The sequence below is a fragment of the Pinus tabuliformis genome, chromosome 4_1 (assembly GCF_031772625.1).
Source record: "Pinus tabuliformis cultivar Carrire ecotype Pingquan chromosome 4_1, CPIR1, whole genome shotgun sequence".
Taxonomy (NCBI): Eukaryota; Viridiplantae; Streptophyta; class Pinopsida; order Pinales; family Pinaceae; genus Pinus; species Pinus tabuliformis.
In genome coordinates, this window is record NC_142303.1 from 910,594,030 (window position 1) to 910,606,630 (window position 12,601).

Genomic DNA, 12,601 nt, shown 5'->3' on the forward strand with positions numbered 1-12,601 from the left:
TAATTAATTATAACTAATTATAATTATTAATTTTATGGTTTTTTTTTGTAATTTGACCAGTCAAAATATTAGAGAAGACATTACATTACAACATCTTTATTATATTTAATTTGATATATATTTTTTATTTTTATTTTTGTTTTATATTTATTGAATAAAATAATCTTTGTTTTTGGATTATCTTATATTTTAGATAATATAAATGTGTTAAAATATTTTAAATTTATTCAATATCATTATTAATGCATGGGTAATTTTTTTTTTGTGAATTTTAATCCTATTTTGGCTAATTTTTGTTGTGAATTCTAATCCTATTTTTTATACTTTTAGTTTATTTCATAATTTTGTATTGGGTTGTATGACTTATTTATAATTTTAAGACATAGAAAGTGGATAGAACCAATTGTTATTCTTAGAAGATATGGATGACCATAAAGAAAACAAAAGGGGATACATTAAATGGGCAGTCACAATATTATTTTGAAAAATATGGATATAAAGATATAGATGCAATTTAATTAGTTTAAAGGAGGGATGATGACATCACTTTGATATGCTTCCTATGACAGTTTGAGTTTTATAAATAAAGAAAGAAGAAAATATTTCTATATGGTAGATATGCACTAATGAGAACATGAGAAAAGAAAATCAAGATATATTTTGAGTTCCTAATAGTGTAAACTTAGAAGGTTCACTATGGACAATAATAAGAGGCCATTGAATATGAAGTAACATATAATAACACAATAGGCTAAATTGACAATCATAACATATTTAGGAAAGATATGGAAATATTATAATCGATTGAATTGAGAGTAATAGTACAATTACCTAGAAATACAGGTCAAAAGAAGTCAAAATTAGAAACAAATATACTTTAAGATAATACACAACCGCCTTAGAGGGATAATAAACCTATTATAAGAATGATATGAGAATAAAAGAAGTAAATAGAGAAAATGTTTTTATGATCTCCAATGTTATATCTCTCTCTATATATAAGTATGAAGGGCGAATGAGGAGCTTACAAATTTTGTAATGGTAACCTTCATAACCATTACCAGCCTAGAGTGATGATATGAACATGGAAGAGTATTAGATAGACACTGAAGGGGAATGACTCGAAGTTTTATAAACAAGCATAAGAAGTCGATGAAAGATAGTAGCACATCCTAGAACATGATGGAAGTTTTTGGATTTAGGAATAATCATGATTAAATAACTGAATGCTCTTGTGATATCATGTGAATGATTAACCATGTGATAAATGGTTGTGGAATTATATAAGTATCTCTATATAAGAATATGATAAGGATCACCATAGGGTCTAAATGAGGACAATGCCTACTAGGAAGAAAATATTGTCAATGAAACAATGAAGTTGGTTATCACAATAATAATGAAGGTTATTGTTAGGAGCCATAGAGGTAAGATGACATTAGACAAAATGAATAATTAACCCATGAGAACCTATAGGATGGAAACAAGAAGGAAAATTTGGAAAAAGAGGAAACATATTAGCATAAAGGAAATAATCTCTTGGCTAGTCAACTATTACTTATATTTAAGTGAAATCCTCCATTGAATCACAACAATTTGGAAATTATTAGAATAAAGAAGTTGATGAAAGCTTAGAAAACTTCCTTGGGGTGTACACCTAGTTTATAACATTTAAGTTCTAAGTTTAACAATAAAATGTAATAAATCCTATGACCAACCTATGTGATGATAGTGAAGGAGTGCCTCTATATTAATCCCAAGCTCTCTTAAGGATATAAACTAAGGGGATGAATTTAACAATATAAGTGATTGTTAAGAATGATTGGGGGGTCATGGTGATGACTCGTATAATTTTAGGGTCTCAAGATATGCAACTATGAAGCATAATACTCATAGTTGGTGTAGGATGATAAGTGATATACATATAAATGTTTAAAAGTTTAAATGGTTAATGATAACAACTATAGTATAAGAAGAAATGTTATTAAAAATTCTATAATGAGTTCTTGAGAAGGTTTATACAAAAATTGACTTAAAAGAGTAAGAATTAACTAATAAGGGGTGTACCTGACTGTTATCCACTCATTTTTTTATTTTGTGGGGTGTATGATATAATGCGACTTCATATAGAGAAACTTACCAAGTTGTACCATTAACATTGAAAGAATTTATTTCTAAATCACACTATCAATGTTAGATCTTTTGTGAATGATAATGATGATAGTGGTTCTGAGTGATTCAAAGTTTAATCCAAAGATGGCATATGACTAGCAAAAAAGGAAGGGGAAGAGTCCTTAGTCCAACTCGAAGAAGAGGGCATTTATGAAAAAAGAGATCGAGAGTTATTAACTTACTAGGTGATTGAAAGATCATGGGGGTTAATCATGTCATTGTGCAAGTGGATTAAGCATGACATAAAACTTTGACAATGACAACCTAGTGTTTACTTGCTATTGGGTATAATGGTCTTGCAATGGGTACTTGCAAAACATGAAAGTGATGTAAAAAAATCATAGGATTAGATTTGATATCAATGATTTAAGGAATAACGGTAATACCACTAATATATCAATGTTGAATTTCACCAAATTTTCATATGTGGAAAGAATACATGACTATATATTAAGGCTCAAGTTGATAAAGTTTATCTGGAAGTTTAATGGTGTATGAATAAAATATGAGAAAAATTATGCATACAAATGTGGAATTCCATACCTATAAGGGAGAATGTGTAACGCCTTATGGGAAAGGGACAATTCAATCAATTATCTATCTATAGGGTGAAAATGTGAATTTGGGTTACACTTTTGGCCCTTTTTTGAGAAAAAAATATATATTTTAGATGTTTTTCAATTTTTGGTAAGCAAAAGTAAATTTTCTGTTTAGAATTTCATTTTACAATAAAAAGAAAACTTGTGAAATTTTTTTATTAACTTTCTATTGCTTATTTTTTAGATTTTTTTTATTCACATTTCATATATCAACTTAGAAATTGTTTGATTGTGTGTTCTTTAAAAATCAAGGGATTTATAAAAAGTCATGTTTTTTGGCCCCAATGTATTCTTTGTTAATCTTGCGTTTTAAAAAAAAATGTGCTGCAATAATCTCGACAGACTCTACTTTGGTATGACTATATTTACGAAACCAACAGGTGCATATAATTACTAGAATTTTTGAATTGAAAGAATATGAAAAAGTTACAGATTTTGAAGATGTTTAACAAAGCACCAAAAACCACCCATTAAAGAGGACGAACCAACATAATGCACCATAAATTTTCCATTTATTTTCATAGTGTATTTTGGATGATACATAATTTTGATTTCGCTGAATCATAATGACCTTTAGAAATTTTTTGCTCACATTTTATTAGAAAATTAGTTAAAATTATCAAATATCTATGAAATTCCATAAAATTTATATCTAGTGAAAGTAGATTCAATTCTGAAAATGTTGGTGTTGGCTCTGAAAGAAAATTCACTATAATTGATGGAGTTTAAACATTCTGAAATTGGAGAAAGGTGAAAAAAGTTGAGTCATTGCAGAGTTTCAAGTTTTTGGCCGAATGAATAGGTGGCTATAAAACCTATCTATATTTTCCATTAGTAGCGAAACTAAAACAATGCGACCCTCTAATAACCATTTCGGTCGAAAGCTATAAATAAAGTTGGTCGAAACATCATTTTCTCACTCACATCCCTCACGTGGAGTTTTTGAATAGCAAACTTCTTTGAATATAACTTTTGGATAGTAATTGTTTTTGGGTTGAATTTTGAAAGTGACTTTTTTGGGCTGGATTTTGAAAGCGATTTTTTTGGTTGGATTTTAAAAATATATAGAAATTGAATTATCACGGGGAATCAAAGAAATTTTAAGAGAAAATATGATCGAAATAGACACATTGAGGCTCGTAGAGAATACTCGAGAAACTATTACACAAGAAAGAAAGAAGAATGCTTTAATATTGAAAGGGAAAGTCACTATCAACAAGAAGTTGAACCAGATATGTAAATGTAAATATTATAAATGATATTTAAAATTTAATAATGTAATGTGCAATTTAATTTTTATTTGATGAACTAATTTGAAAAATATTTTTCAATGTAAATAGAGAGAGATTTTCGTCATAACATTGATGATGAGATTGAAAATGTTGACACACAAAGTGAAGAAGAAAATGAACGAGTGATTGATGATGTTGAAAGAGATTCAAGTGAAGGAGAAGTTGAACCATACCTAGGTATGCATATATATGTCATGTATTATTGAAATTATACATATCTATTACTTTCAATTTCATGAACTCTATTTTTTAATTTAATTATTTAATGTATCTTTATATTGATTTACATTAAATTCTCATATGTACACATGAAATAAATATCAATAATGAGATGTTAGAAAATGTCAACACTGACACATATGTAGATAAAAAAAATAACCATATTATAGAATATTGTGTTAAGCTCATTATTGATAAGTTCTTAAAAGATGAAAATGTGATAGTTCAAGATCAAATTGTGAGAGGTCTATTAACATCAAAGAAATTAAAAGAAACTACAACACTATTGGGAATTCAAAAATTAACAAAAGATAAAAAGGTGAAGGAAAATGTGATTCAAAATATAAGTAGTGCTCTAAAATAAATTGGAAGATTTAGAAAGAAAAGTGATCTAGATGCACATAGAGAAATACAAACAACAATGGTTTCATCAACTATTAAAAAAAATCATTTGCTAAAATCTATGGCAAAAGCATTAGGGACCTCACGAAAAAAATTGCACAAGCATATGAAATTTTGATTGCAAATAGATGCAAATGACGAGCTTTTTGATGGATAGTTATTTGTAGGTAACCATACAAATATATACTTGGAGAAAATGTTAAAAAAAGGATGTATGAATATTGGGTGAAAAATTCACGTGTTTCGCCAAACGAAAGTGACGTGATACAACAAAGAATAACACGAAATCAATATGAATAACATGCAAAACATATGTTGTAAATCACTCAGATAGAGGACTTCAATAAGCTCAAAGAATAGAATCATGGAATTAATGTCTCAATCAGTACTTTTGTGCGACAAAAACCATGGTATATTAAGCCTATCACTATACGTGACACTTGTTGTTGTCATTATCATGTGGATTTTCAATTATATTATGACACCTTCCTTAATTTTTGTAAAACATTTAAAAAAAATTCACCTCCTCCTTCCACTATCAATGATTTCATATCCCAAATTCTATGTGGAAGAGAAAATCATGAATTATTTTACCAAAAGAAATATGTTGGTGGTAAAAATTTGATCATTGTGGAAATTTAACTTTGTTTCACAACAAATATCCTATTGATGTGAATGATTAATCACTATCCAACATAAAAGTGGAATGGAAGAGATATGAATATATCCATACATTTATTGGTGCAAGTGGTAGTACATGTGCTAGAAGGATTGATTTACAAGAAGAAGAAATTTTTGTGATAGAGTTTTTGAAGAAGTTTGAGATAGAAATTTATAAATACACCAAGCATTCTCATAGAGCTCGATGACGGGACCTGCAATTCAAAAAATACCGTGAAAGTTTTCCACCAGGGACCATTTTTTCGACAGTTGATTTTGCAAAAAATTACACATTTATTTTACAAAATGAAACACGGGGTGAATATTATCATTCTGACCAAGTCTCTATGCTTTTCTATGTTATATATAGACATGCTAGATAGAATGTCGATCATATAGAAAGAATCAATGAGAATCAGCATGTTATTATTGAATATAATTTTTATATCAACGATGATTGTACACATGATACACATTTTGTATAACATTTTTTTGACAAGATTTTTTGACATTTTGTATGGTCAGATGGATGCACATGTCAATTTAAATCTTCACGATCATTCTTTTGGTTGTGTCATCTTCATATGAAAACCAACATTAAACATTGTTGGAATGTCTTTGAGACTAGTCATGGAAAAGGAGAATATGATGAAGCAGGGGCATGTATAAAATGAAAGCTCCAAAGATATCAAATGGACCGCTCTACAAATTGAATTTTCTTAGCTTAACAAGTTGTTCAATGGTGCATTGTTGCACTAATTCATGAGACTAACCATCAAGGTAGGTATGTAGGTATGTACATATATATTAACTTGTATATATTTTTATTTTTTATTAAATTTTAAATTTTAAAAATTAAAAATTATAGTTTAAATAACTGATCAATGATTATCTTGGATATATAAATTGTATTTTAAATAACATATTTAAATTCTTGTTTGAATTTACTTGATGGGACCAACCCAACACTTTTACAAAACTATAGTATGGAGATGATTTGTTATGCTTGACTAACGTATGGGAATGATTTTGTAATATTTGCGTGGTTGATTAAATCATATGGTAATGTTGACACATGAATGAAATGCAAACGGATATTTTGGCATTCAGTTGATGTGGCATTCAATGAGATAGTAATGAGCAGTACTTGCCTTGGTGTTTGTGCTTCCTGCTCGTTCCTATGCTCATTCCCTTTGTTCGTTAGCTCTCCCAGTCATTTGCTATAGTCTGCCGAGGGTTTACTCCTCAGGGTTCTGCAAGCCTTCGTGGGCAGTTACACTGCGAGTCGTGGGAGCTTTTGGTTACTCATTACTATGTCTTTGCTGGTATTTACTCCTCAGTTTGTAGATAATTTTGGTTTGTCTAGTGGTGGCTTGGGTAAGACTCTGTTGAGCTTCGATTTCTCTCTATCGCGGTTTCTACAGGCTGCGTTATATGAAACCCTATACTGATATTTTTAATTCCGGTTGGAAATTTCTACTTTTGCTTGTCTCCAAGTTGGCTCAATGGTTTCCTTCAGTTTCCGGCGCGGCACACAGGTATTTACTCTGTCTCTGCTTCAACTGCTAAACTTCCTTCCTCAGTTTCTAACCTAGCTTGCTCCTTATTCTCTACAGTCAATCGATACTGGTGCTGGAACGCCTGTCTACGGCGTCACTGCAAACTCTCAGGTAACGGTTTGCAGTTTTAACAATTCGGTCTTTTTCTTTCCAGTTCTATATTTCTGTTCCTGTCGCGATGTATCGGCTAACACTGGATAACTTTGGTTGTGCATGTATTAAGAGTTGCAGTAGGAGGGTTTGACTGTACACATCTTGATTTTTGTTCAGTAGGCTCCGCCTCTTCTCAATTGTCATTAGTTCTTTGTCCTAGTCTTTAACTCTGTCTTCGGATTAGATGGGTTTGTCCAACGCACTTGTTGAATAGTTCTTTATGAGCACTACTCTATTATTTCAGAACTCTGGTTTCCACCGGGTCTTGGTCGCTATCTTCGGTTTGTACTGTAATGCTCCTTCAAACCCTCACCTAGGGTTTCATCATTCTTGGTCTATGCATTTTCTATTGTATTTGTATATTGTAGTCGAAACCCTCTCCTAGGGTTTATAGCCTAGGGTTTGGACGTTCACGGTTTTGTGTATACAGTCCAGTTCTGTAATTCTATTACACGGGTCTTTGCAATTCTAGAAAGGAAAATAGTTTGAAACGATGTAATAATATGAAATTTATTGTACCTGAGTTCGTCTGTGGTTTGTTTTCTCTGGTCTTATTGTTGGAACTGCTGTTACGTATCTTAGGTTTTTTAATTGAAGTATAATATGTTGCTTTGCCGATTTCTGTAAATGTGTTGACAATTTTATAGGACTGTCTTCAAAATAGAATTGTGGAAGTTTCGTTCGGACTTCATTGCTTGGCTTGTAAAAATTTTGGTTGTGCTACTCCTGGTTTTGTCTTCGTTAACTGTTTCAAAAAAAGACTGCAAACCCTCGTGTTGTTTCTGCTCTTTAATATCGTTAAATGAACTGGTTATTCCTCTCGGGAAACGTAAAGGAAAAGGGCTATTTTTAAGAATTTGTAGTTAGTTGGCTATAAGCTCAAACTGTTTTCAATCAAAAACTTAATAAATTATAATAGGCACACAGATGGACATCAAAATTGATTTCTCTGTTGTTACTTCTTTATTTGAGTGCGAGTGGTCTTCAACTGAACCCCTCCATGATTTCGTCCTTTTACATTTATAGCTTTTCTATTCCAGTTAATGAAACTATACAATTGCTTTTCAGTTAAACTTTTACAGTTATTTAGTTTCTAGTCATTCGTTCCATATTATGACAGGATTTTCCTTTAAGATACATTGTCTTTTTCCTTTTAAAATAAAAGAATAATCATGACTTGTCGAAAACAAACAAACACATGTTCCTAACTGTTCAACTACCTTTAACTAAGTAAAAGAAAATGAAAGTAAAAACCCTACCTACTTCCCTGTCAACCAACATAAAGACTAATAAAACTAAATTCAACTTTTTTGTGACCTAGCAGAGACCGACACCTAGTCATCCTGCCTGAGTTGGATGCTCCTGCATCAGGTTCCCGGGAAAAATAAAACCATGACTTCGGTCCATGAGCTTCTCAACTGAAGAACCTGTCTGCTCAATCTGCCTGGCATCAAGCCACGAACTATCCTAAATAGGATAGTTCTTCCACTTGACCAGGTATTGCAGATATTCCTTCCGCCGAGTTCGTTTAGCCACCTGAGTATCGAGAATGCGCTCGATCTCGGGAGGCTGAACGTAAGGGATCTGTCTCATCCAAGCTTCTCCTCCATCCTGGGTATTCCGTGTAGGCCACATGGTTCCATCTTCTTCCTTCTCCTCTGGGTCAGCCGTGTAGGGAAATAGGTCTGCTACATTAAAGATAGGCGAAATGCCTATTCTGGGTGGCAACTTGATCTCATGGGCATTTGCTGAAAATTTCTGAAGGACTTTGTAGGGTCCTATCTTCTTGTACTTCAATTTATTGTACGTACCTTTAGGAAAGCGTTCCTTGTGCAAATGCGTGAGGACTTCGTCTCCTACATTAAATTGTACTTCCCTTCTCTTCAAATCTGCTTGCTGTTTATACTTTAGGTTGTTGTCCTGTAATTTGATTTTCACCTGTTCATGCAAATCCCTCATTGCATTAGTGAAAGATTCTCCATCTGCGCTACGCCTTTCTTGTAGTCCAATATCTCGCAGTTCATTCACTCCACGAGGATGCATGCCATACAGGATCTGAAAAGGGCTGAAACTTGTGCTACAGTTAGGCAAATCATTGTAAGCGAATTCTGCCTGTGCCAGCACTCGATCCCACATCTGCGAATTCTCTCCCACTATACTTCATAGAAGATTCCCTAAACTCTTGTTTACAACTTCTGTTTGTTCATCCGTTTGGAGATGATAAGTAGAACTGTAACTCAGTTGTGTATCCATTTTCTTCCACGCTATGCCAAAAGTGTCCTATGAACTTCACATCCCTGTTTGACAGAATGGACTTAGGAAAACCATGTAACCTGACAATCTCATTGAAAAACAAGTGGGCCACGTGGGTGGCATCACTGGTTTTCCTGCAAGGGATGAAATTCTCCATTTTCGAGAACCTGTCCACTACCACCATCACCGAGTTGTACCCTCTTTGTGTCTTAGGTAGACCTAAGACAAAGTCCAACCTGACTGAATCCCACGGTCTGCTTGGAACAGGTAACGGTGTATACAGTCCCGTGTTTTGACTGTGACCCTTTGCTAACTGGCACACTTTGCATCTAGCCACAAATCGACACACATCCCTCTACATCTTTGGCCAAAAGTAGAAATGTCTAAGCCGCTCAAGTGTCTTGTCCACGCCGAAATGTCCGACCAAACCTCCGCTATGCTTCTCTTGAATAATATTCTCCCTCATCGAGTAGTCAGGTATGCACAACTGTCCTCCCTTAAACAACAAATTCTCCTGTAGATTGTAATCCAACCAAGGATTGTTATCTCTCACTAAGGGATTATGGCATGCCTCATAGGCCTCCTTAAAATTTGTATTAGTCTGGTATAAATCTCGTAGTGCTCAAAACCCAGCACTTGCACAGTACTTTCCTGTAGAAGTAGAGATTTCCTACTTAGCGCATCTGCTACTTTATTTGCTTGCCCACTAATATCTTTCAATACGAAATTGAAACTCTGCAAATACTCCACCAATTTTGCGTGTTTGTGGTTCAGTTTGTGCTGCTGCATTACATACTATAGTGCAAAATTATCTGAGAACAACACGAATTCGTTTCCCAACAGATAATGCCTCTAGCATTTTAATGCCTGTATAACAACATATAACTTCTTATCATATGACGAATATTTCTATCGACTTTCATTCAGCTTTTCGCTGAAAAACGCTACAGGCTTATCCTCTTGGCTGAGTACAGCTCCAATTGCTATCTCGCTAGCATCACAATGAACCTGAAATAACTTCTTGAAGTCTGGCAATCTCAGGATCAGCCTCTCAGTAATCCTCCTCTTTAACAACTGGAAACTTCTTTCTGCTGCATTTGTCCATCGAAAAGGCTGGCTGGCCTTTTTAATGGTGTCTAACATTGGTGCACAAATTTCACTGAAATTCTGTATGAACTTTCTATAAAAGCTCGCTAATCCATGAAAGCTACATACCTCAAATAAATTTTTCAGAGATGGCCAATTCACTATTGCTGCCACCTTCTCCAGATCCATCTTCAATTCATTCTCTGCTATTACAAACCCCAAATAAATCAATTCCTTTTGCAGAAAAGTACATTTCTTCAAATATATTAGCAGTTTATTCTGCTGTAATTTCTCCAGTACCTTATGCACATGTTGAAGGTGTTCTTCCCTTGTCCTACTGAAAATAAGTATGTCATCCAAATATATTATCACAAACTTCCCAATGTACTCCTTCAACATCTCATTCATTAACCTCATGAATGTACTGGGCACATTGCTCAGCCCAAATGGCATGACTAGCCATTCGTATAGCCCCTCATTCATCTTAAAAGCTATCTTCCATTCGTCCCCCTCTCGTATCCGAATTTGATGGTACTCACTCTTCAAGTCTATCTTAGAGAAATACGCTGCCTCGCTTAAACAATCCATCATATCATCCATCCGTGGTAGCGGAAACCTGTACCAGATGGTGATCTTGTTGATGGCCCTTGAGTCGGTGCACATCCACCACTCTCCTCCCTTCTTGGGAGCGAGCACTGTTGGAAAAGCACAAGGGCTTAAGCTTTCCCTTATCAATCCCTTATCCAATAGCTCTTGCACCTGCTTCCTAATTCTTCATTGTCTTTGGGGCTCATTTGGTATGCCGCTTTGTTCGGCAAGCTGGCTCCGGGTATGAGGTCAATATGATGACTGATGCTTCTTTTGGGGGATAATTTATCTGGCAAATCATCTACAACTATATCTGTAAATTCCTGCAACATCTCCTGGATTTCCATAAGTAAATCTGATACCTCCGTATGCAATAACACTGTCCTTGCTTTCTTTACAACTGCGTAACCTATCTCACTATCCTCAACTTGTTTCAGAAACTGTTTCCCACAAACCAGCAATGCCTTTGGTTCACTTGTCCCTGCTGTCCCTTCTTCCTTGATGGGCACAAGCGTATGCTTGATTCCATCCTTAAAAAATTTATAACAGTTTGTCAATCCATCGTGTACCACCTTCCTATCGTAGTGCCAAGGTCTTCCCAGTAGTATGTGACATACATCCATTGGCATAATGTCAAAAACAACTTTGTCCTTATATCTGCCTATTTGAAACTCCACCTCACACTGTTCATCTACCAGTAACTGATGGCCCTTTTGTAGCCATGAAACTCTGTAGGGGTTGGGGTGTTTCAAATGCTTCATCTCTAGCTTTTCTACCATCTCTGTGGACACTAAATTATCAGTACTACCGCTGTCAATAATTAATTTACAGCACTTACCTTGTGACTTACAAACTGTTCTAAATAAAGCCTTTCGTTGTGTCTGGTCAGTGATCTCCTTGACTGGTTTTAATAATACCTTATGCAGCACTAAGACTTCCCCTATCTCTGGAGCATTTTTTGCTTCTTGGGGCGGTGTTGCTACTTCTTCTGGCTATGCCACATATGCACCCCCCTGTCCAGCTTGTTCTGCTTCCAGACATTCAAACGATCTATGTTGCCACTTATGACACCGATAACATTGGTAACCAGCCCCTCTTCCTCGGCCGTTACCTTTGCCCCATTGGGATGACCTTCCACCTCTTGCATTGTCACCTCTGTCCGCTGATCCAAAAGCTCTAGAACTACTACCTTCCTCATGATTACTAGAAGTCCGCCCTCTTCCATAGGATTGGCCTTTCCCTTTGCTGGCTCCTTGTCCTCTTCGGGCATTCTGTCTTCTGGTAATTTTCTCCTTAGCCTTCATCGCACTCTGATACGCTTCCTCAGTGTTGTTTGGTGACAAAATACTGATTTCATCCAAAATATCTAACCTTATCCCATTAACATACCTGGCTTTCCTTTCCGCAGTATCCTCTATATATCCGGCTCGCAAATTCACTCGATAGAACTCCTCCGTATATTCCCTTACCGTTAATCCTTTCTGTTTCAGATTCTGCACCTGCCTGTGCAGTGCAATCTGATAGTCCTTTGGCAGAAATCTGCCCTTTAACTTGGCCACCATCCTTGACCAGGTTTTGATCGACAGCTTGTTCAATATTTCCTCTCGTTCTGGACACT

The 12,601-nt window shown here is 34.7% G+C and overlaps 1 protein-coding gene across 1 annotated transcript; it reads right to left on the reverse strand.

Moving 5' to 3' along the window:
- Positions 1-11,126: 11,126 nt before the first annotated feature.
- Positions 11,127-11,762, reverse strand: LOC149179094 (uncharacterized). The gene has a single exon (XM_089422351.1). It carries the CDS (start codon positions 11,760-11,762, stop codon positions 11,127-11,129), a length of 636 nt encoding a protein of 211 aa, XP_089278477.1.
- Positions 11,763-12,601: the final 839 nt, after the last annotated feature.